The 23,098-nt window shown below is 28.4% G+C and overlaps 8 protein-coding genes across 8 annotated transcripts; 4 read left to right on the top strand and 4 right to left on the bottom strand.

Annotated features, from left to right (window-relative positions):
• Nucleotides 1-1,267: 1,267 nt before the first annotated feature.
• On the bottom strand, nucleotides 1,268-3,056 carry BX663DRAFT_546512 (Metallo-dependent phosphatase-like protein). Its single transcript, XM_051530966.1, has 5 exons — nucleotides 2,884-3,056; nucleotides 2,583-2,797; nucleotides 2,407-2,508; nucleotides 1,896-2,346; nucleotides 1,268-1,812 (listed from the first exon to the last, which is right to left on the bottom strand). The coding sequence occupies exons 1-5, from the start codon at nucleotides 3,029-3,031 to the stop codon at nucleotides 1,400-1,402; spliced, it is 1,329 nt and encodes a 442-aa protein (XP_051378276.1). The 5' UTR covers nucleotides 3,032-3,056; the 3' UTR covers nucleotides 1,268-1,399.
• Nucleotides 3,057-4,234: 1,178 nt separating this feature from the next.
• Nucleotides 4,235-5,744, bottom strand: BX663DRAFT_525329 (uncharacterized protein). Its single transcript, XM_051529749.1, has 3 exons — nucleotides 4,930-5,744; nucleotides 4,499-4,841; nucleotides 4,235-4,386 (listed from the first exon to the last, which is right to left on the bottom strand). The coding sequence occupies exons 1-3, from the start codon at nucleotides 5,646-5,648 to the stop codon at nucleotides 4,273-4,275; spliced, it is 1,176 nt and encodes a 391-aa protein (XP_051378275.1). The 5' UTR covers nucleotides 5,649-5,744; the 3' UTR covers nucleotides 4,235-4,272.
• A 3,306-nt stretch (nucleotides 5,745-9,050) lies between these two features.
• BX663DRAFT_546510 (uncharacterized protein) lies at nucleotides 9,051-10,321 on the top strand (the record flags this gene model as incomplete). The annotated part of the gene is made up of 3 exons (XM_051530965.1): nucleotides 9,051-9,070; nucleotides 9,543-9,686; nucleotides 10,008-10,321. 3 exons carry the CDS (start codon nucleotides 9,051-9,053, stop codon nucleotides 10,147-10,149), a joined length of 306 nt encoding a protein of 101 aa, XP_051378274.1. The 3' UTR covers nucleotides 10,150-10,321.
• Nucleotides 10,322-10,394: 73 nt separating this feature from the next.
• On the top strand, nucleotides 10,395-11,632 carry BX663DRAFT_525325 (50S ribosomal protein L13e; the record flags this gene model as incomplete). The annotated part of the gene is made up of 4 exons (XM_051529748.1): nucleotides 10,395-10,484; nucleotides 10,749-10,997; nucleotides 11,161-11,334; nucleotides 11,415-11,632. Exons 2-4 carry the CDS (start codon nucleotides 10,752-10,754, stop codon nucleotides 11,628-11,630), a joined length of 636 nt encoding a protein of 211 aa, XP_051378273.1. The 5' UTR covers nucleotides 10,395-10,484; nucleotides 10,749-10,751.
• Nucleotides 11,633-16,672: 5,040 nt separating this feature from the next.
• On the top strand, nucleotides 16,673-18,159 carry BX663DRAFT_525322 (uncharacterized protein). The gene is made up of 2 exons (XM_051529747.1): nucleotides 16,673-17,470; nucleotides 17,549-18,159. The coding sequence occupies exons 1-2, from the start codon at nucleotides 16,798-16,800 to the stop codon at nucleotides 17,938-17,940; spliced, it is 1,065 nt and encodes a 354-aa protein (XP_051378272.1). The 5' UTR covers nucleotides 16,673-16,797; the 3' UTR covers nucleotides 17,941-18,159.
• Nucleotides 18,160-18,501: 342 nt separating this feature from the next.
• Nucleotides 18,502-19,543, bottom strand: BX663DRAFT_546507 (uncharacterized protein). The gene is made up of 2 exons (XM_051530964.1): nucleotides 19,287-19,543; nucleotides 18,502-19,223 (listed from the first exon to the last, which is right to left on the bottom strand). The coding sequence occupies exons 1-2, from the start codon at nucleotides 19,426-19,428 to the stop codon at nucleotides 18,508-18,510; spliced, it is 858 nt and encodes a 285-aa protein (XP_051378271.1). The 5' UTR covers nucleotides 19,429-19,543; the 3' UTR covers nucleotides 18,502-18,507.
• A 527-nt stretch (nucleotides 19,544-20,070) lies between these two features.
• On the top strand, nucleotides 20,071-21,591 carry BX663DRAFT_525318 (uncharacterized protein). The gene is made up of 3 exons (XM_051529746.1): nucleotides 20,071-20,573; nucleotides 20,675-20,783; nucleotides 20,848-21,591. The coding sequence occupies exons 1-3, from the start codon at nucleotides 20,138-20,140 to the stop codon at nucleotides 21,488-21,490; spliced, it is 1,188 nt and encodes a 395-aa protein (XP_051378270.1). The 5' UTR covers nucleotides 20,071-20,137; the 3' UTR covers nucleotides 21,491-21,591.
• Nucleotides 21,592-21,597: 6 nt separating this feature from the next.
• Nucleotides 21,598-22,965, bottom strand: BX663DRAFT_525317 (UreD urease accessory protein-domain-containing protein). Its single transcript, XM_051529745.1, has one exon. The coding sequence runs from the start codon at nucleotides 22,717-22,719 to the stop codon at nucleotides 21,709-21,711; it is 1,011 nt and encodes a 336-aa protein (XP_051378269.1). The 5' UTR covers nucleotides 22,720-22,965; the 3' UTR covers nucleotides 21,598-21,708.
• Between the last annotated feature and the right edge of the window lie 133 nt (nucleotides 22,966-23,098).

Genomic DNA, 23,098 nt, shown 5'->3' with positions numbered 1-23,098 from the left:
CTTCTTTTTTTTTTTATGAAGCAATTTCATTGAGTGAATAATCATATGTATAAAAACGCTTTCTTTTTTCTTTTTATAGTATATACATATACATATATAAATAAATATACATGTATTAAACATAACGTGCGAGACATAAATCATCATATTTGACGTAAAGTACTTTTGCACGATATATTAAAAAGCAAAATATGGATCATAAAAATACATTAACAAATAATATATCGTCTTTTGCACAGTAATAGAATGTATTAGCAGAGTATTATAGAGATATTTTGATAGAATACCATAGAAACGTCACTAAGAATGATACATATAGATTACTATGTAACTATGGTTATTGGTAAAGATTTTCTATCGTATAAAATATATGCAATATTTGGAGCGAAATGTAGTTTGAAGACATAACTATATTCTATATCCTTTATGTAAATAGTCATTTCAAGCATTTATTAGTAGTTCACTTTTTTTTTTTTTTTGAGGGAGAGATGAATGGACTGACGGAGAAACAGAGGTCATTTAGTCTATTTGCTATCATTGATTAAACCTATTCAATATATAACTTTTAATATCATAAAATCAGAAGAATATAGAATACACGTCAAACCAATGATAAAAGTTTTACTAATTGTATGAACATATATCTCTTTTATTTTATTTCTTAAAATGCTATAATAGCTACCATCTAAATATTTGTTGACTATGAAACCTTTTATTTTTAGCAGTAAAATGATGAAAAGTTTTAAAATTTCCCTATGATAGAATATAGGAAAAAAAGTTTTTTTTTTTTTTTTTTTTTTTTTTTTTTTTTTAAAAAACATAATCAATAATTGCAATATATTAAACTGAGTAGTATTATTAGGTTCTCCAAGAGAAGAAGACTCTGTTGATAAAATAATTAGAATAGAATAGTAGTAAATGGTCTACTTGATCTAATTTATATATGTATATACATATAAAAAGAAAAAAAGATTAAGGAGAGGCTGTGTGATTTTACGATTAGTTAATATTATATATCTTGTTTACTATATGTATTGTATATTTTAGAAAAAGAAATTATTGAGTAGGTCATATTAGTAATGATAGTATTATTGTTAATAAAATATTAGTATATAAAAAATAAATTTATTACTTATTACAGTTGTCTCATTCCTCCTAACCTTAAGAGAAACAGCAGCTTCCATTTTATTTCATTGTTCTAAAAAGAAAAAAAAAATACATTTATTGGATTTTTAAATAACAATCTATGATATATTTAACTATGTACAAAATAGAATAGGATATAAATAATATTTGAAATTGGTAAGGGAAGGGAGGGGGATATGTATATAAAATAAAATAAAGGAAAGAAGAATAGTTTCTCTTTGTCTAAGGGAATAAAGTTTTTTCTTTTCTTCTTTTAAGTAGAGACCTTAGCGTATTTGTTGTATATTTTACGAGCACGTTTATTTGTTGCAATATTCAAGATAGCTTGACCAAGGTCTTCACCATCAAAGTAATCCACATTATAGAGCTTAGAAGCAGAATATTCCAATTGGTATTCAGCTTGTCCATGTTCATTAGCCTTGTCAAGATCAACATAGTATTGATCCCAATCAGTAATTGTACCTATAGGACGTCTTTTGTTATTTTGTGTCTCATAATGGTAAACTCGAATAGCAGGATTATGCACTGGAATAACAGAGGGTGCATTGAAGAGAGGAACGTTTGCTCTTTCTAAATCATTTTCTCGATGTCTCACGCTTTTATCATTAGCAGCTACAAATTCGTAACTACCATCACCATCGGGTACAACAGCATATAAATTATCATCTAATAAATGAATTATAAATTCAAAAAAAAAAATTAGGAGGGAGGTGCAATAGATATATTTGTATACATATATATATATTTACCATTTGTATGGCCAGTAAAATGACCTGCGATAACACTACCATGTTTACCAAGCAATGAGAAATATTGATCATAACAAGCACTTTTATAAATTCGAGAACCATTGTCATCAATAGGAGGAACATGGCCCATAATATAAGCCTGCTGTTTGCCCTTCTTCTTTTCTAATGCCTCTAATTGATTTTCAAGCCATCTCATTTGGATTGCACCGGGACTATTTGGAGAATCACAATCGTCTACATCGTTATTTTTATCAAAGAAGTACATGGTATTCAAATTGATAACACTGAGTTTGTTTTTAATGAGATCATGAGTAAAATAGCCTCCATTAAGGAATTCGTTTCTAATATCAAGTTCAAGAGGTCTCCAGATGGCTTTGAGTTTGCGAAAGATGTGATCTCTCTTTTTAATTTTGTTATGTTTATAAGTGTCATTATTACCAATGGTAGGAACCTAATTTAATATCATGTTAGTCAAATTTTATATAAAAGGAACTGTGTCATCTCAACTTACAAAAAGCATTTTATGTGAATAAGTTTTTTTGAAATATTTGATAATAGATCTATGGCCTTCAAGTACCTGAGCATCTGTTCTAGGTAACTTATCATCACGGTCCTATTGTACAAAGTTGAATTAGTTTTCTTTTTTTTTTTTTTTTCATTAATAATATAGTAACTGTGATACGTTACATGTCTAACCGTATCACCAGTATAAAGAATAAAATCAACATTTTTAATTTCTTTCTTAAGAAAATTGAAAGTGGCTTCTACGAGAGGTCCAGGAGAATCGCATTCAGTACCCAAAGCACCGAATTTACCAGCTGCTTTAGATCGCTTCTTTCCATATCGATGACAGTAATGACTGGGATCAGCTCCTTCACGATAATAAGGATCAAGATGAAGATCTAATAACAATAATAAAAAAAAAGTGTGTGTGTGTGTGTGTGTGAGTAAGAAGAATGAATAGTAGGAAGATAAAATTTGCTTTTACCAGTAATATGGAGGAATCGACCATGTAAGTGATGACCTGTTTTTTTAAGAGACCTGGATGATTTTGTAGGCGCAGCATGGATGACAGCAACAGATTGGATAAGTAAAACGCATGCAGAAATGCAAGTAAAAACGGAACTTAAGACCATTTGTAGATAGAGATATGAATAATAGTTAGAGGAAAAAAAAAAGAAAAGAAAAGTAATTTCATCAAGCTATTTATATGTATGTAAAGGGTTTTATTTTTTTTTTAATTATGCAATTTCGACCTCCTACATATCGTTTTCCTGGAAATGATGTTAGAGCAGGTTTTATGACAATTATTAAAATGTTGCACCTTATTTAAGAAAATTTCCATAAAAAGTAGCATCTAGTAATTTAACGGAAAATCCAATGTACAATGAAAATTTTATTAACAGAGAACTTCTCTTAAATCAGTAGATTATCTCTTTCTTTCACTGCTATTATAATTGCTGTTTTTGTTGTTGATATCAGTGTTATCATTATTGTCGTTGTTGTTGTTGTTGTTGGTTTTTTTTGTTTTTTTTTGTATACATTATAGAACGATATTTAGTTAAATTGGCTTTATTTGGTAACATCCTAAAATTAAAATTAAATTCTTTCTTCAACAATTCTCTTTTATTATTACTTTACATTCCTTTTTTTTATTAAATGAATACTACTACTACAATTATTATATCCATGTATTCTTAAACGAACTCAAGTATTTTTTTTGTCTGTTTTCATTCCCTTTAACATTAATAAAAATAGCGAGTTAAAAAAAAAGGAAAAGTAAAAAATAGTACAACAATGCTGATCTTAAAAATATAAATGTCAAATCATGATTCCTTACAAAATTTCAAATATTGAAGAAACAAAAAAAAAAAAAAAAAAAAAAAAAAATTCAATATCCGCAAAATAAAGTTAAACAAAATAAAATGAAATAATTGAGTAATAAAGTAATTCTTTATAACTAAAGTAATTATGTTTCTTTTTAATATTGACCTTGAATTTCATCGGAATTAGTTACCATCGCTACTGGTAACGCGTTGTTTAGCTACAACTAGGAAAACAGTTTTATTATAATATAAAACCTGAATAAGAAGGAAATGCCGATCCTCTAAAAATAATCTTTCGACAAAAAAAAAATAAAAATACGAACAGTAGATCAAAATTGCCTATTATTACAAGAAAATGAAAGATATGAATTATTAAGCTATAGTTTTATTATTTACGAGATTAATTATGTTGCTCTATTTAATACTCTGTTTTTTGAATATTATAAATGCAAAAAAAAAAAAAAAAAAAAAAAATTACGTTCTATTACGTAACAAAAAAAAAAGAATATTATCCTCCTCCTTTCTATAAAAAAAAAAAAAGATCTTTTACTTTATACATCTACAATTCTTTGAACTTTATTACAATCTGGTAAATGATCACCACGATATTTTATTAAATATTCTCCATGATCTTTCCATGTTACTGTTTTATTCACTGGACATTCCTGAATTCAGTGATGAAGAAGAAGAGAATTTTAGTGGAGTAAAAAAAAAAAAATTATATATGTATACACATATGTATATGTATATATTTCTATACATATATCATCAATTTACCTTATTACTGTTTGAACATTTATAATAAATACTTTTATTGCCCGTTTTCTTTTGAATCGTATTACCGTTATTTTTCCAAAAGTGTCCATCGATATAAGGGTATTCTCGAGTTTCAACTATTTTTGTAATCGCTTGCATTTCTCTTCTTCTACGTGGTTTTGATGGGAAATCATATCCCACCACTGTTGATGATAAATTATTGCATAATTCACTATTTATATCTAATGGATTAAATGTCGGTTCATAATCGAGTCTCGACGTTGAATAGGCCGCTGATGTTGTATTATATGCTTTTTGATTATCTAATAAAGACATCATTTCCATTGTAGAACTATTATTATAACTGAAAGTAAAATAGATGTATATATTAATGTATACAATTAACTCGGGGTATAAAATTATTAAAATCGTGGGGTGCTTTTTTTTTTTACCTTTCCATTTGAAGCGAGAAATTAGGAATAGCGGCTGTAGGAGTATTGGTAGTAATGGTAGTAGAAGTGGTAGTAGAAGTAGCAGTGGCGGTAGAGACAGGGGTAATAGAGGATGTGGGAATAGGTGAAAATAGTTTGTCATCAAATTCATCTGAATCAGCAGTAAATGAAGAAGCTATAGTAGACTCACGTCTACGGTTCTGTAAAAGTGTAGGGGACGATAAAACGGCATCAAAACTTGTACGTCGCATCATCATGATAGGGTTATTACTATTATATCCTTTTATGTCTATTGTAGATGAATTACTACTTTGTGGTGGTGTAACTTGTTGAAATGATGATAAAAGAGAATTATCATGATGGTGTTCAATATGTATCATTTGTTGTTGTGTTAATAAGAGGTCGAGTTCTTTTGATCTAAGTTTAGCTTCTTCTGCTCTACGTTTGTCTTCTTCTAATTTACTCAATAATATCAATCTTAGTAAATCAGGTTGAGATTGATAGCTCATGATAATATCTTGTAATTCACTGGTAATTGGATTTGCTTGTTGTAGATGATGCTCTTGTTTTAAAGTTTCTGTTGAATCATTAAAAAAAGAATTATTATTATTATTATTCATTGTAGAAGAAGTGTGTTGTCTTGAAAATGAATGAAACGGTACTTGTTCATGGTGATAAAGTGGTACGGATTTAGATATAATATCTTTATAGTCAGACATTACTGTAAAATATAAAGAAACAAATAAATAAAAAATGCTTTTTATTATTATTATTAAAGAGAAAAAAAGGGGGGAGAAGAGGGAAAGAAAAGAAATATTTTAGTTTCCATGACTTCCCGCCTTTTTTATGTTGTTGAAATTTTCTCAGGATCACTAAATTCCCTTTTATCTTCTCCGCCTCCTGTTAGTTAGATTAGTAAAGAAAAAAAAATGTGGAGTCATGAGTTTAGGCGTGCGCGGTACTTTATAATCTTTAGTAGAATTTATTAGAATAATCGACAGTAAGTCGAAAAAAAAATAAGATAAAGTGATTCTTTTTATTTATTTATATACAAATATGTATATTTATATTTATATAAATATATTTGGTAAAAGTATCGATTTATGTATTATAGGATGTGAAGAATAACAAATTTGATTGTATAAATACAAGTTTGTGTATGTGAAGTTATATATATATTTATATGAAAAGAACCCTTTCTCGATACTTTATATGGTAAAATATTATGAAATATTATACAGGGTCATTTATATTTTCTCGGGAAAATTTAATCTATTGTGCAGTATTATTGAGAATATATTCCAATAATGTGGGGAGATTCTATAAAATAGGAAATAGATTGTTATACAAATAAGAAATTAAATACAAGAGTCTTAAATATTTTATACTACTTGTCATAAATAATAGAATCAAATGTACACTATTAAAGTATGGTACATAATAAATAAAAAAAAAAGAAAAAGAAAAAATGGAAAGATGCTGAATATATGCTCCCCCTTTTTTTTTCCTTGCTTCACAAATGTATTGTTAATAGTCTATTAGCTAAGAAAAATAAAGCTTATCCAGTACCACTATCATTGCTACTATTATAAGATGATCTATTTTATATGTTATACAATACAAAAGCATGGTGATAAAGAAGCATTATTTTTAATCGATCTTATTTAGATTCTAGTTGTACGTAACGTAATATATATTTTAATATTTATGTTACATTTCAAATAATATATTTTATACATATAGAATATGATAGTCAGTAATTAAGCTTATTGATATTTCATCTACATACTAGTGCTTCATAATAAAAAAAATGGTATTGTTTTATTCACTTTTATATTTTTTTTTATTTACAATATAGACTATTCAATTAGTAGGGATTATAATATATTCTATATGCCAGTTTAATACCAAATATGAAGATCATCTTTCATGTGTAAGCATATATTACAGTTAAAATAAAAAAGTAATACTTTTTTTTTTCAGTCTGTAACAGATATTACCTGATACAAGCCATTATGTGCCTTTTTTTTTTTTTTTTTTTTTTTTGCTTGTGTAACTATTATGTATAGAAGTAATATTGGTTTTGTTCTTTCAGTTTACGAACCTTATAATGAATGGTCCTTGATAAACAGTTTGTGCAGAGCTGGTATAAGTATCCTCCGAGATCTTCTAAAATAAATTTCCTAGTCTTTGTCATTCAGTTGATAAATTCTTCATAACCATTCACATTTGCTTTCAACTACAACTTTGAAGTAGAGTACGAGTATCAGGAGGTCATGAAGTTTATTATTATTATTAATATTAATGAACCCTGCAGATAGAACTATGGTTCGTTTATAGTTAGCTTAGAGAATGAAAGGATGATGTTGCTTTGCATTAGTTATTGACAAGATTTATAATACTGTCTCGCATCTCTCATAGGCTGACATCCTATCAGAATTGATTATGAAGAGCGCACTGAATCAAACAACAAAATATGTTCAGGGGTAATTTTAAATTCAGTACTATTCTTTGATTTGACATATACATGTTCCACAGTTCATGAGTATAATACACTTTACTCACTCAGTTGTTATTAATTACTTTTATAAACTCCCATCTAATGTCAGATATACATAGCTTCTTATATAGGGTCTATCAAAGGATTTATTAATAATGAAATCGAATATCTTCACTGGATATATCTTGGCATCTATCCATTTTTATTGCGCTTATTAAAATTGATAGCTCAGAATTATTACCATTACCTTTATAGTTACAGTTATTTATATATCTGCTAGAGCTCTTAAACCTTAAGACGCAAAGTGTAATATATTGACTAACTGCTTCCTAAGGTTGCAAATCACATTATAATGACTCTTGATGAATTTGAGTTGCTTGCATATTCAAGAATATACAAATTAGAGAGAAGAATAGAATGCAAAGTTATTAGATCTAACTTTTTTTTTTTTTTTTTTGGTAACTGAAGAGTTGGCTCGAATCACCAGTTTCGAATAGTTTCTCAAGACACTAATATGCCAAATACAAAATTAGGCATGTTCTCAGTTCATTGCATTTTATTCGAGCAAAATTTTCTGTTCTTATTAGATGATATACTGTTCGTTAACAGAATCTTCTTCAGTTCCTGCATCCTTTTTTTTTTTTTTTTTTTTTTTTTTTTGTATTATGATAAACTATTTACCGAATCAGTTAAAATGATATCTAGATACTCTAACAATATAAAGTTTTTTCTTGATGGCACTATTTTCTAATTGATTGGCTCCAAAGACAAAGTAAGTATGATAGCAGTTAATATAATAATGAAAAAAAAAGAAAAAAAAAGAAACTGGAGATACCATTTTGGTGGCATTTCATTTTTTTTTTCTGCAGGTTTGGTATGAATTCAATAATGTACATTTCACTATAAGAATGCTAAAGTTTACTTGATAAAAAAAAGGGGGGGTCTTGTGAGAAAAAGTCTAAATGAATAGATAGTAAATATATTTATTAGATAAAGAAAAAGCCTATTTACATCAGAAATAGTACCAAGCTGTGGAGTGGAGGGGAGTGACACATGGTGTATATCCTGCTTATTTATTTATTTTCCATTGATACATTATCAACTTTTTTTTTCCCGCCCCAGCTGCCCCAATTGAAATAAAATTAGATATCATTCATACATGCATATAATTTATCAAAATGGAGCTTTATTAATAATGTAGCCATGCAAATCTAGAATTGTAATCAATTGGTGACATTTTTGACGAATGAAACACAACTACCTTTTATTTGTTGCTTGCTAGATTCAAAATCACCTTTGTTAATATTACTCTTTGTACTAACATTTAAACGTTTCAAAAAGCTGTTTTCCTATATATATAAAAAGTGACTCAAGTAATGAATGCTTGCTTTATATACATATATCTATATATATAGAATAAAATTTAGAAAATTTGCGTATTTGACAATTGATTTAATAGAATCATCCAATAAATGGTACACTATCTCCTCGCTTGCCTCGATAACTAGTTTGTATATATAACCGAGTGTATTTGTAAATATATCCTCTTACAAAAAAAAAAAAAAAAATACTTTGAGAAATTAGACACAATGTCTTTATACTTGTGGCTAGGTAGTCTTTGATGTATTCAATTATTCCTAGGTAAAGGCTTCAACAATTGTATGATATTTAATGCATGAATCAAAATTTTATAAGTTGAGAGATAGGACAAAGATAAGAAATAAGTATTTTTAAGATAATTTATCAATATCAAAGTGGAAGCATAAAGATATATATATGTATTTATATAATTAAATGACTATAACTCATTATATTAAGGTAAAGCAGTCTAAGTAGCGTCTATTGTACAACACCTAAGCTACTATTATAATAATCTTCTTTAACCCTGAAACTGAAGAGTAGCATTATTGGATTTTTTTTTTTTTTTTTAAAAAAAGAAAAAAAAAGTTTTACCCATTACCCCCTCATTTATATCAATGTTCATAATGGCAGCATAAATGCTGCATAAATTTAAATCCGGAAGGGAGAGTTTTACGAGATAGTTTGTTCAGGTTATGTATCATTGTAGTTTTTTTTTTGTGTGTGTGTGTATGTGGTTTCATATCCTCTGTAGATTCAAGACTAATCATGAAACCACTTTTAAAATATTTCTTGGAACTTATTGTATCCTATTAACTTTATTTCTGGCTACATGCTTGGATGCAAAGTATTATTTGACGGGTGACTATGCAATTTTGAATATAATATTTAACAAATCGTAAAAAGTTGATAAGATGCAACCTTTTTTTTTAACGTAATTCAAGTTGTGAAAAAAAGTCCAATTTTTTTTTCTAGTAAAGTTTATTTAGCTGTAATATCCAAAAGCTTTATGCTAGTAATAGAGACTGGTAGTAATGTAGTGATATAAGTTATATAAGAAGGAATACAATCAACAAATTTTCTATTATCATTTGTGGATGAAAGAAAGATCTTTTGCTATTTCTATTAATCCTACCAAAGAATCCTTCTACAGTAACAACTTCTAGATAACCAATACAAATTATTATTAATTTGAGATATGTTGATCTATATCCTGCAGTTTAATTATGAATAAGAGTAGCAGGTTCCTCATAAAAGTTGTACAACACTGTGTTAGCACATGCAATAATAACATTGATATGATGAAGGAAAGCAAATGTGAATGGTTATGGAGCATTTATCAGCTGAATGACAAAAATTAGAAAATTTATTTTAAAAGATCTCGGAGGATATTTATACCAGCTCTGCAAAAATTGTTTATCAAGGACCATTCATTATAAGGTTCGTAAACTAAAAGAACTGATATTTATAGCTATATCTTGGAATAAATAAAAATGACCCTAAATAATTTTTGATCTTATTTTTTTTTTTTTTTTTTTTTTGACGTTCAAATAATTGGTTACTATGGAAAACGAAAAAAAAAAAAAAAAAAAATTAACAAGAATTTAAAATCCGCCAGCCACCATTTTTTTTGCGTACTTTGGAGGGCAGGTGGATGCATCGTTAAGCCCATTCTCTTTTCATCTACTGGTCATTTGTACGTATAACATCCATCCGTTAAAGAAATGGATACATCTATTTATAATTATACATGGAACAAAAAAAAAAAGAAAAAAAAGGAGAGAGAGAGAGAAAGAGACAAGATATAGGATTAAACTAACTGAAATATTTTATTTTTTTTTAATCTATCTATCTATCTATCTATATTTATACACATGTACCATTTCAAATTTGAATTCAATTTTCAACAAAAATTACTTTGCTTCTTTTCAATCAACTCTATATATATAATCATTTATAGATCATGGTTTTGAAGCACAACAACCAGTTGCCTAACCAGCACTTCCGCAAGCAATGGGACCGTCGCGTTAAGACTTGGTTTGATCAAGCTGGTCGTAAGAAGTCTAGAAGACTTGCACGTGTCCAAAAGGCTGGTCGTATTGCTCCCAGACCTGTCGATGGTCTTCTTCGTCCTGCTGTCCGTTGCCCTACCGTTCGTTACAACATGAAGTTGAGAGCCGGTCGTGGTTTCACTCTTGAAGAACTCAAGGTAAATTTTAAAGAAGGATAAATTAAAATCATCAAAGAAAAAAAAATAAATGAATCAAATGGGGGTGGAAAAAAGAAAAGAGAGAAAGAAAGAGAGAGAGGGAAGGAGAAGTAGAGAAAGATTTTCTTACACACATTATTGTTCTTTTTTTACCTTTTATTAGGAAGCTGGTATTCGTCGCAAGGAAGCCCGCACTATTGGTATTGCTGTTGACCACCGTCGTCGTAACAGATCCAATGAATCCCTCGAACTTAACGTTCAACGTTTGAAGGCTTACAAGGCTAAGTTGATTGTTTTCCCTCGTAAGGCTGGTAAGCCCAAGAAGGGTGATTCTGAGGTAAGAAGAAGAAAAATAATACTGTTTATGTTTTTTTTTGAAGAGGTTTATTCTAAACTTTTGTGTGTTTATTTGTGTAGGCTGCTGAAGTCGCTGCTGCTGTTCAACTTCGTGGTCCTCTCTTCCCTGTTGAACAAATCCCTGCTGCCCCTGAAGCTCGTGCTATTACTGCCGAAGAGAAGAACAAGAACGCTTACATGACTCTCCGTTATGCTCGTTCTGCTGCTCGTACTCTTGGTGCTCGTGAGAAGCGTGCTCGTGACAAGGCTGAAGAGGAAGCCAACAAGAAGAAATAAATGAATTTGTTTAAAATAATTTAATAATAATAATTATTTCATCTTTATCTATTTTATTTGTATATTTTAGTGTATGGATAGAGTTGTTGTTTTTATGAGAATAATTATTTATAATGATTAAACAAAAAAAAAAAAAAAAAAATGAACTAGAATTTCGTAAAGTAAAAGATTACTACTAAAGGTCCAGCAATTGTGCAAATGATGTGTTTGACAGTAATGACGAATGAGAACTTTAAAATTGATGATACCGTTCATATGATAACTTTATAATATAACTATTCTTAATTTTTTTTTTTTTTTTTTTTTGTGGCTTCTACTAAAAAGATCAAACTTTGTTCCGAAAAAAAAATACTTGTGATTAATTGAATGACTTTTTTTTTTTTTCTTTCCATCTCATCAGAGATCAGATCTTGCACTTGCATTCTCCCCTAGTTATTTAATTTAAGCATCAAAGTTGATGATGTAACGACTTGTTTAAAACATGTGTAAATGATGAATAAATGAGAAAAATGGCAATGGATGCTCGATTTGTTGCTTCACAAAGAAGGATAAAAAAAAAATTACTAGTACAAGGGATAAATGATGCAGAAATTTGTTTACTTGTGTAGTATACTTTTACAATACTAATCTATACATATGATGTAGTTTAAACAACCCATTTTAACATTACTTTAATTCTTTCAAAGAGAAATTTATACACATACTCTACTACATCTTGTCTTGTATGAAATGCTTCTAATGAGCACTATCGGATTTGATAAGTAATGAAAATATTTTGACACCAATCCTGCATTTCCTTTTTTTTTTCCTTTTTTATGTTCCTGTTTGAATGATTTTCTTTTACATCACTTATGTATAATATACCAAGTTTAAATTGAGGGAATAGTACTAATAAACGTGAATACTAGGTTCAAGTTGGTAAAGTTGAAAGCATTCCATTCAACAAGAAAATCAGTAGAGTTAATTTCTATGATACTATTCGAACTGATGATAGTGGCGTTACAGTATTGAAAAGAAAAGAAAAAAAGACAATTCAAATAGGGAGTATACTAAAGTAGTCAAGATAACCAAAATATTTTAAAAGTCTTTTTTTTTTTACTGGTAGTATAGTAAAGAGTTCTGCAAGATCGCTGTGTGACAATTCATGATTCCTATTATAGTAATAAACATTAAAAAGCCGATTATCAAGTTAAAATTGGTGGAGAAAACCTAATTTAATGCGTCATTGCTATTAATTTTATCATCAGACAATAGCAGTCTCTATTCTGTCTTTGTAAGCTTTTAAGAAATAATATACTTAGTATAAATCACCCAGTATTGCTATTGAGGAGGAGAGGGTATGAGTTTAAGATTATATCGAATTGAGTTCAGACACGTATATGTTCCTCCTCCCAACAGAAAACCAAAACTTTCAAAAACAACTTACTAGTCAAGGTTTAATAGCAAAGTTATTAATTAGAGCAAAGAAAGATAGTAAATTGGGTCTACATTGTAGAACCCTAGCCTATATATAAAGATAAAAAAAAAAGACTCTATTTATAATAGATGTACGAGTCAAGATTGTAAAGAAGATCATATACTGCTTGTATATAGAATCGAGACCTTATTATACTAGCATGATTGCTATTATTTTGTTCTCTATGTTTCTCGGAAAGATGTTCCTGTAAGATTTTGATACTTGAAAAAAGAAGAAAAAAAAAATACACATAAGAGATATAAAAGAAGACAAAAGCACGCGTCAGAAATACGATACATATAGTAATGTTTTTTTTTCTTTTATTATGACTAAATTTGTATGTACATAATACATGTACATATCTTCATATATAAATTCATCAATATTACCCGTTATCTCAGCGATCAGCTTACCTTTGTATTAAGTTATTGTAATATTCTATTATCTTCTTTGTGCGGAATTATTTTTGTGCGGAATAGGTTTTGTTCACCGTAAAGTCAAATAATTTCTGTAAAAGGCAAAATTATATCCAAAGTACCATATTTGTTTATACATAAAAAAAAAAAAAAAAAAAAAAAAAAAAAAAAAAAAAGATAGTTATTGTTTATTAAATATAAAGTACATTCCCCGCCCACAGATATATAAATATATTTTCCTCTTTTAGACAATATTTTTAATAAGCAAGAAAACTGTCAACAAATATTAAGAAGAATATATTTTTAGTTACTGAATAACTAACTTCAATTTAGTAGAGAGTGAGGAAATGAATAGATATAGAAAGTATATATGTTATATACATATAAATATAAATATAAATATATATATATATATATATATATATATAAAAGAGAATTTCTTTTCTTTTCTCTATCGACTTCAAAAAAATAATGCTACTAGAAGAAATTAATATTTATTATTCTTATTACAAATCAAAACAATAAAATTCCGTTATTATTTATTATATTTAATTTTTGCTAAGGACATTGAATACCGAGCAGTTTATTTACCTCTTCCAAAGCAAGAGGTGAGTCTAAGAAATTTTCTAGGATACAAAAAGTATAAACATATATCAAGAAATTAACGACTTATCAAAAGGATAAGGGGATATATTTGTGACTAAAATATAGAGAAAGACAACAAAAAAAAAACGTTTAGAAGCAATATGAACACGCTTTAAAACGCACTCAAAATTTATAATTTACTAATTATATTGTTCGAGTATAAAAATTGATGATCTCATTAACAAGCTTAACTCAACAAAAATTAAATGCTCTGCGGAAGAGAGTAGAAACAAGAACTATTCATACTTTTTTTTTTTCCGAAGCTGACAAAGATAATAAAATCTTCTTTTAAAACTATCACTCTAGTGTTTACAAGTAATAAAGGAAAAGAACTTCATAAAAAAAAACATTACTGCCTTCTTGGCTTTTTTTTTTACCCGAGTTATGTTATAAAGGAGTAAAATATATTTAGTATTTAAGGGAAAAAAAAAAGCTTATTGTTGATGGTAGCATCCGTTGTAATGATAATGATTCAATAAAAGATAAAGACATTCAATATACTTGCTATAATTTATAATAGTAAAAGTCTATTTTTTTCGATAATGCTTAGGATAATAGATATTTATATACAAACAATATGCATATAAGAGTTAATATCGTTACTTATCCACCAGAAAATAAGAAAAAGCTGATGACGATAAGGAGAGCTTTTTACGTGTAAAAAAAAACCTTATTTGGACGATATTAGTTTCATCTTCAATACGGTAGAATAATATATAGTAGCTTACAAAGCATTAATACCAAGTACAATCTCGTGATTTACAATCTGAAGAATTATTTTTTTTTTGTTGGATTTGTGTTAGTAAGCTGTTTCACTTAATATTACTATAGATCAACTTATTCTTTTAGACTCTTATTAAGGAAAAAAATAATAGCTAAAAAGACAGTCACAGTAGCGCTTGTGATAAATAGTTAACATACAACGACCTTGTATTCAGAATAGTAGTAGAAAATGTAAAGTCATTTTACTTGAAATTTTTTTTTTCTTTTTTTCGAGGAAGAAAAGTAATCCAAAGTATAGAATATATTAGATTACTACTATTATTATTACTGCCATCGAAAAGGCTGAGTTAATTTTTTTTTCTTTTGTTTGATGGTCTTATTTTTCCTTTGGGTTTCATGGTTGATATAATAATACAACAAACTCTTTATTTAATGTATTGGTAAAGTCAATAATTTATTAATTATCTTCTCTAAATGAAATGGTAATAATAGATTATATCAAAGACTCATTTATTTTAATAACATCAAATAAAAGTACAAGTCACTCTATACTAGTGGAGATCTTTATTTTTAAATAATTGTTATTACCAATGAAAAAAATACTTTATTTAAAAAAGAATATCATTCAATAGCTAACAATATAGACTTCAATCCTATGCAACATAAATGTTCAAAGTCAATAATTGAAATTTCCATTCTGTTTTTTTAACCTCCACAACTCCCCCCCTTTTTTTTCCCCTAGCAAAGCCACGAAATAGACAGAGTGAATGCATAAAGAAGAGAAAAGAAGTTTACTCAATAAGAAAGAATCATGTGGTTAAGAAGAAGAACCCAAAAATGTATTTTTTTTAGCCTTCCGCCAGATGATGTTTCACCAAGAAAAAGGCATAAATTGAGCACAATGTGTAAAGTTTAAAAAGCTTTAATCTGACATCCAAATATACAAATTACATTCAAGATAATGACATCTCATAAGCATGGGTTAATTCGTTTGGATTTAAAAGTTATTTTTAATATTACTTTTTATTACAGATTACATGGGACAAGAAAAGTCGTATGTATAGTATGCGCCTCTCATTTAATATATAAATATATAAATATGTATATATTTGTATATATTTATTTATTTAAGGAATGAATGTATACATGTTTACCGAAGAAGAAGAAGAAAAAAAAAATAACCTCATAATTTTTACTTTCCCTGAATTAAACAATAGTTGCCCTAGCTCGAGTTATTTGCGCTAATGGTCGTAAAATAAATTAAGCGTATAATTATAATAAAAATAATGAAAAAAAAGGGGAATTCTGGTTTCAGTTGGTTTATTCTAATTCTGTATTTTTGCTTAGTAACTGGCCCTAATATTTCTATTCATTACTAGGATACGAAATATTTAGGTCATTCTAAAAAAGAAGAATAATTGTGACATACAATAAGCACATTAATGACAAATTATTATTTATAGACTATACAAACAAGTATAAATAAACTATTCTATTTTCTTTTACTATTTCCTTTTCTTTTTTATTCTTTGTATTTTTTTATTTCTCTTTTCTTTTTTTTTTTTTTCTTTTTTTTTTTTTATAATCATAAAAATATATTCGGAGGCGGACTTCTATTTTTTTTTCTACAACAAACTTTTAAGGGTCCTGAGTTAAAAAAAAAGATTTTAATTTCCTTTTTTTAAAAAATATACCCAAATATGGACTTTAATATAGATAAATATTTGTTATTTTTTTTTTTTTTTTATTATAAAAACTTAAAATTTCCCAGTTTATTTTCTTCTTTTTCTTATCCTTTATGTATTTGATTGTTCTAATAAAAAATTAAAAAGACTATAAAAAATATATAGAATTTATTTTATTATTGCGATAATACTTGAAGAAATCTCTCCTCTCCCCCCTTTTTTTTTAATATTTATATCCTTTTATGCAATTAACTAATAACAACTCTATGTCAACAATGATTATGAAGAATAATGACCAATCATTTTCAGATCTATCAGATCAAGAACCTATCTTCGTTGAAAGACCTATGGTAACCTCTATTCAACCTTGGGCACATACTATTCATACAAGCGCTCCTCCATATAATTCTATTAGTACCCCTCATCATTATCCACCCCAACCATCTATGATGCCTCCTACACCTTCTGTATCTCCTTGTAGTAGTAATAATAATAACACAAATCAAAGTTGTTTTCCACCTACAAGTGCTTCTTATATCATTCCTCCTACCTCTGCTCCTATTGAACACATACCTACTACTGCTGCTATGGCTTCAAATAATACTTCTTATTTATTGAATAATAGAAATGAAATTATATTAATGCCACCTTCTCAACAACAACAACAACAACAACAACAACAGCCTTATGATAATCTTCTCTCAATGGGTTATCATCCTCCTCATCATGATCACTCTCCTTCACCTTCTCCCCCTCCTGAATTCCGACATAATAGTATTAGCAGTGATTCCTCAGTGCCTTCAAGTCATCTTCAACAAGATTTAATAGAGGAATCTTTAAATACACATCGTGGTAGAACACAACACAAAACGGGTAATACAAAGCGCGATAAAGCCTTAGAAAGAAATAGACAAGGTATGAATATCAATATATACAAATATAGTAATTTCTAATTAAGATAAAATTCTCACCCATCCTATCCTATTATTATAGCTGCTTTAAGATGTAGACAAAGAAAGAAGGAATGGTTAAATCAACTTCAATCCAGTGTTGATATCTTAACAAAGGAAAATAGAGCTTTGGAACAACAAACATTAACACTGCGAGAAGAAATCTTGAATTTAAAGGCTTTACTATTGGTTCATCGAGATTGTTCACATGCTCATTTGACAGCTAATAGTATTAATTTTGATAATTTAATCTTTCGTAAAAATTCAACGACTACTTCTTCCCCTACAACTACTACAAATGACGTGACAAAATCATCAACCACTCTGCATGCTTTAGATCATCTTACAACAGGTAACGCAGCAGCAACTACTACTACTACTACTACTACTACCACTGCTGCTGCTACTGCCATTGCTACTTCTGCTTCAGTGTAATCAATACTAATTTTAATCATTCATATCCTTCCCCTTATTTCATATTACCCTTTTTTTTTATGTAATCTTTTTTTTTCTCCTTTAATTATTACCACTATCCTATTTCCTTGTTTTTGTTTGTATATATATTTTTATCTTATTCACATGTATATATGGAATATATATAGTACTTAATAAATTATATGAAAATAAAATAAAATATGTACTACTTATTATAAATTCTCGGCCTTGAATGTCATCGTTAAAGTTTAATCTTAAAATAGGATAAAACAAAAAAAAAAAAAAAAAGAATGTGATATTTTTTTCAAGTATTATAGGAAAATCGGTTATTAATAAGCTTCTGAAGACACACATATACACATACAATTGTTTCATAGGACAGCAAAAAAAAAAAAAAAAAAAAAAAAAAAAATTCCGCCACTAATAACAGCAAACACCTGATCATGCTTATATACAAGTATTTTCTTGTATAATTTTAATGAAATGCATTGAATCATGTGATTTGTCAATCTTTTATTATTATTATTATTATTTTTTACAATAAAGTATGAAATGAAAAAGTGTTTTTCATTTTTTTGTAAATAACTTTCCTTTATCAGTTGTTAAAGATAGAAAAGACTTTCTTTTTAAAGAATCTGTTGATGAATTGTTAAGCTTTAGAGAAGAAAGGATTCTTCTTCTTGTAGTAAACAAATCGTTATCATTCTTTTCTCTTTTGTGATCTAATAAAAAGTGACTTGACTTTCTCTTGATCTTGTTGAATACATTCTCTTCCATCATCAAACTTGATTTAGCTTTGTATAAAATACGTTTAGGTGAAAAAATCCCTTTTGAATGAGGATGTGTGTCGTTGTTAGTGAGTAATAGTAACTCCTCTTCTTTTTGAACCCAAGTATCTATTTGAGAATAAGGTAACAGTTTTGTTTCTTGTTGCTCATTTTCTTGAGATTTGTTGAAAAGATGAATTGATTCTTGTTGTTCTTGTTGTTGTTGTTGTTGTTGCTGCTGCTGCTGCTGCAGTGAGGGTGGTGGTGATGGTGGTTGTTTAATGCTTGCTTTCATTTCAGGAGGACATAATAATACAGTCGAAAATTCTTGATGCAGAAATAGAGTTTCGTCAGACGAATGGTTTGTAGCAATGATAGAAACAAGATCATTCTCTTTTTGTAATGATGGAGTTGTTTGTATTTTATTACAGATGCTATTTGATTCATCTGTGCTCAAAGCCTGTTTATGCTTATCTTTAATAGGTTGTAGATGGTCATCATTTAAGAAAACTTCTTCTATAATAATATACATGACATTAAAAAAGATAAAAAAAAAAAGAAAGTATAGAGGTTATATACCTTGTGAGAGACTAGATTCACTTCTGTTATCATTATTTATAATAAAAGAAGATGACTTTTGCTTTGGTGGTGGATCGTTTTGAATGGCTTTGGGTCTTGACCAAATGCTTTCCAAATAAAGTATTGAATAGACTCTTAACATAAGTAAAAAAAAAAAATAAAACAAGAAGAAAGAACAGAGGAATTCATTTTATTTTTTGTTTGTTATTATTATTAAACAATAAAATAAAGGGGTTAAATGTGATACGTTTATGTATAAAAAAAAAAAGTCTAACCTTACCAAGAATTATGCTTTTTACACCCTAGTGGAAAGTTACAATAGAATAGCAATGGATATGCTCAATAAATAGAAATCATTATTATCTTTTTTTCTGTTTGTTTATACTTCTCCTTAAAAATTAAATAAATAAATGAAATCCTTTATTTTAACTGTAGATGACGCTACATTCACCTTGCTATTTATATTATCTAACAGGTATCTATTATGTTGAATGTATTGTTCTATTTTTATTTATTTGTTTCAAAACACTAGACTCCTTTTTTTTTCTTCTTTATGAATTCATGACTTTACTCTTATCAAGAATAATGGAAATACTTTATGATTTTTTTCTTCTTTTTTTTTGAAGGCAATCTTTATACTAGAAATTAGCAACTTCTTTATTATAGAAGTAGAACTATTATCAAAACTTATTACTTGTATATAAAGCAGTAATAAGATCATATACATAGTCTTCTTTTCTTTTTCTTTTTTTTTTTTTTTTTTTTTCGTTGAGTTGTAATGCTTTTTTTTTTTAATTAACTGTGAAAAAAAATCTTCCCTTAATTTTTTTTTTTCCTGTACAACAAATAAAATGACCAGAGAAGAACTTGACATTCCTTATTATGAAATACCACCCAGTTATCAAGACTTTTTAAAAAATCATTTGATTCCCAACAAACCCGCTATTATTGGTCCTTCATTAACAGAACATTGGAAAGCTAGAAAGGAATGGGTCATTCCAATCAATGACGATAATAAAGATCCTTCATCGAATGAACTATTACAGCCTCGTTTTAAACCTAATTATCAATATTTACGTGAGCATTTTGGAACTACGAAAGGTCAGGTGGCCAAATGCGATGAACGTCATTTTACTGATCAACAGAGAACTCTCAAGACATTTGCAGAATTTGTAGACATGTGGGAAGCCGATGACGGGAAGCCTTCATTGTATTATTTAAAAGATCTTCATTTGGCAAAGGCATTTCCTAATGACCATTTCTATGAAGTTCCTTATTTGTTTGAAGGTATTATCATCATTATTCTAAAAAAAAAAAAGACAGACAGCATAGGCAATAATAATTCAACAAACCCCTATCTTGTATACTCTCCTTTTTTTTTTTGGTAGATGATTGGCTCAATGAATATTGGTTAAAAGAAAATAATAATGATGATTATCGATTTGTCTATTTAGGTGGTGATTCAACATTTACTCCTTTACATGAAGATGTTTATAGGTATGTATAAAAGTAAATAAACAGCTTTGAACATCATCTTTTATCTAAATACGAATTTAATTAGATCTTATTCTTGGTCAAGTAATGTTTGTGGTATCAAGAAATGGACTTTCTTTCCTCCAAATCAAGAAGAACTCTATAAAGATAAATATGGTAATCGAGTCTATGATGTTCGTCAAGTGGACTCGACTGAATTTCCAAATTTTGAGAAAGCACGTAAAATTGTCATTTATCAAAAGGATGGTGAAACTGTCTTTGTACCTTCAGGGTGGTATCATCAAGTAGAGAATATTGGTGCAGCCATTTCGATCAATCATAACTGGTCTAATGCTACTAATTTAATGATGACATATCAATCCTTAAAAAAGGATTATGATGATTGTACAAGGGCTATTGTGGATCTTAAAGAAATCTTGACGACAGAATCTGAATTTATTGAAGAATGTCAAAAATTATTATTAGTTCATAGTGGATGGGATTGGAAGATATTTTTATCGATTTTATATTGTGTCATTCAGCATAGAACAAACATGGTAGAGAAGACAGCAAGACATCATCAACCCGCTCTAGACTGGCAAATAGAACAAATAGAAAAGGTCTTGGACCAATGGAAATTAGATGAAGGAGAAGAGAATTTAATTGAATTCTTTAAAAATCATGATTTATATGAAAAATATGTAGAACTGAAATCCATGTTAAAAGAATAAGACTTGTTATTCAAGTGTGTTTGTTCTTCTTCTATTCCCTTTTTCTACATATAAAGATGCCTTTTATTTTTTCTACTTGACTTGTTTATTATCAAGACAAGACTAATAAGAAAAGAAATAAAAGGAAAAAAAAATAAACATGTCTATAGAATTGAGTATATTTTATTGGATATATTATCTGTATCAACTTATCAGATAAATAAATATGAATAATAAAACTACATTAACACTTTTTGAAACATGCCTTCACCAACAATCGATTCAAATCCCTGACCAAGACATTGGTATTTTACAAAATCCCTTACTGATTCTGTTGTCATACCCGCTATACGCACTAAAACTCCTTTCCCCTTCAAAATAGGATTCACTGACCATAACAGTTCACGATCCTTTTCCGATTTTAAAGCAAGTGGCATTAAACGCATCTCTTGCGCTTTCCTCTGCACATTCTCTACCGAACGCATCAACGTACTTTGTTGATGGCTAGCAATCATGATGAGTGTTGCAAAACATAAATAGGGTTTTAGTCGACTTGCATAGGCCGTTTCATCATCATCATCATTGCATGTTTTCATATATTCTTCATCTTCTAGAACCATAGCATCCTTGACAACTAGCTTATCAGCTACTCGCACTTCAATTCGACTTGAATAATGACGAAATGACCAATTTTCTCCTCGTTTCATTCGACCACTTGTAAACCAATCCAACAGAACGAGCTGAGAGTGTTCATCAGCGAGATGAAAGACTTGACGTGACTGAAAGGATGAATCTCGAAAACAAGTAACAGGGTCAGGCAAGACAAGTAAAGTAGCTTGACTTGCAACAACGGAATTGATGATTTGAATAGATGTTGATTTAGTATTACTAGACGTAGAGTTTGAGTCATCTCTAATTGGAAGCGTTTGTTGTGAATTATTGATGGATGCAAGCCAAAGATGGTGGTGATGTCGATCTTTGAACACTTTTGTATTCCCCTGAGTCATAAGTAACAGAATGGCATTTTCTTTAATAGTCATGTCAATATGAAACGTATCTCCACTGACAATGCCACCACCATAACTTAACATGTAAACAACTGCAAGTCGATCCGCATGACCTTGTGTAGGTATAAATTTCAATGGATATTGTGCGTGAATTCTTTCGAATTTAGATTGTTGGTGGTAACATGTACAAATCAAGATACCTTTGCCAGGCTCATTATTAGCTGTTGTTTCGAATCGCTTCATTAAAGTGAAAGAAATAGAAATAGGCCCCCTCCCTCTCCTTAAAGAAAAGAAAAAGGCTCAAGCTACAAAATAATGTTATTATTGCACAAAATGAAAAGCTCAAATTCGATAAATAGAAGAAAGAAAAAGATTTTTTTCCCCGTTATAATTATAGTAATAATAATAATAATAGTAGTAGTAGTAGCTTCTTATATGTAAAACATACAAAACTATTCTACTAAAATAATATTTTCTTTTTTTTTTTTTATGATCAAAAAGAAGCAGTTCTAGATTTAAATTGACAGTATGCAGTTTATTGTCAAATAAAAAGCGAGTAATACGTAAGATTAAAAAGGAACTATTTTATTGGATACACAAAACAAAAAAAAAAAAAAAAAAA

The sequence above is a fragment of the Cokeromyces recurvatus genome, assembly GCF_025118155.1.
Source record: "Cokeromyces recurvatus strain NRRL 2243 chromosome Unknown BX663scaffold_42, whole genome shotgun sequence".
NCBI classification, from domain to species: domain Eukaryota; kingdom Fungi; phylum Mucoromycota; class Mucoromycetes; order Mucorales; family Mucoraceae; genus Cokeromyces; species Cokeromyces recurvatus.
Note: the sequence above shows the minus strand (reverse complement) of the source record. Positions and strands in the feature narration are given on the sequence as shown.

Bases quoted from the DNA above. Each gene is read 5' to 3' on its own strand.
- BX663DRAFT_546507 (XM_051530964.1), bottom strand. From the start codon at position 19,428: ATGTTAAGAGTCTATTCAATACTTTATTTGGAAAGCATTTGGTCAAGA. The intron at 19,224-19,286 runs GTATATAACCTC...ATATTATTATAG, and splicing joins TGAATCTAGTCTCTCACAAG to AAGAAGTTTTCTTAAATGAT.
- BX663DRAFT_525329 (XM_051529749.1), bottom strand. From the start codon at position 5,648: ATGTCTGACTATAAAGATATTATATCTAAATCCGTACCACTTTATCAC. The intron at 4,842-4,929 runs GTAAAAAAAAAA...TTTTACTTTCAG, and splicing joins TTCTCGCTTCAAATGGAAAG to TTATAATAATAGTTCTACAA. The intron at 4,387-4,498 runs GTAAATTGATGA...CACTGAATTCAG, and splicing joins AATGTTCAAACAGTAATAAG to GAATGTCCAGTGAATAAAAC.
- BX663DRAFT_546512 (XM_051530966.1), bottom strand. From the start codon at position 3,031: ATGGTCTTAAGTTCCGTTTTTACTTGCATTTCTGCATGCGTTTTACTT. The intron at 2,509-2,582 runs GTAACGTATCAC...TTTGTACAATAG, and splicing joins CTGGTGATACGGTTAGACAT to GACCGTGATGATAAGTTACC. The intron at 1,813-1,895 runs GTAAATATATAT...TTCATTTATTAG, and splicing joins TTTTACTGGCCATACAAATG to ATGATAATTTATATGCTGTT.
- BX663DRAFT_525317 (XM_051529745.1), bottom strand. From the start codon at position 22,719: ATGAAGCGATTCGAAACAACAGCTAATAATGAGCCTGGCAAAGGTATC.
- BX663DRAFT_525322 (XM_051529747.1), top strand. From the start codon at position 16,798: ATGCAATTAACTAATAACAACTCTATGTCAACAATGATTATGAAGAAT. The intron at 17,471-17,548 runs GTATGAATATCA...CTATTATTATAG, and splicing joins CTTAGAAAGAAATAGACAAG to CTGCTTTAAGATGTAGACAA.
- BX663DRAFT_525318 (XM_051529746.1), top strand. From the start codon at position 20,138: ATGACCAGAGAAGAACTTGACATTCCTTATTATGAAATACCACCCAGT. The intron at 20,574-20,674 runs GTATTATCATCA...TTTTTTTGGTAG, and splicing joins AGTTCCTTATTTGTTTGAAG to ATGATTGGCTCAATGAATAT. The intron at 20,784-20,847 runs GTATGTATAAAA...GAATTTAATTAG, and splicing joins TTACATGAAGATGTTTATAG to ATCTTATTCTTGGTCAAGTA.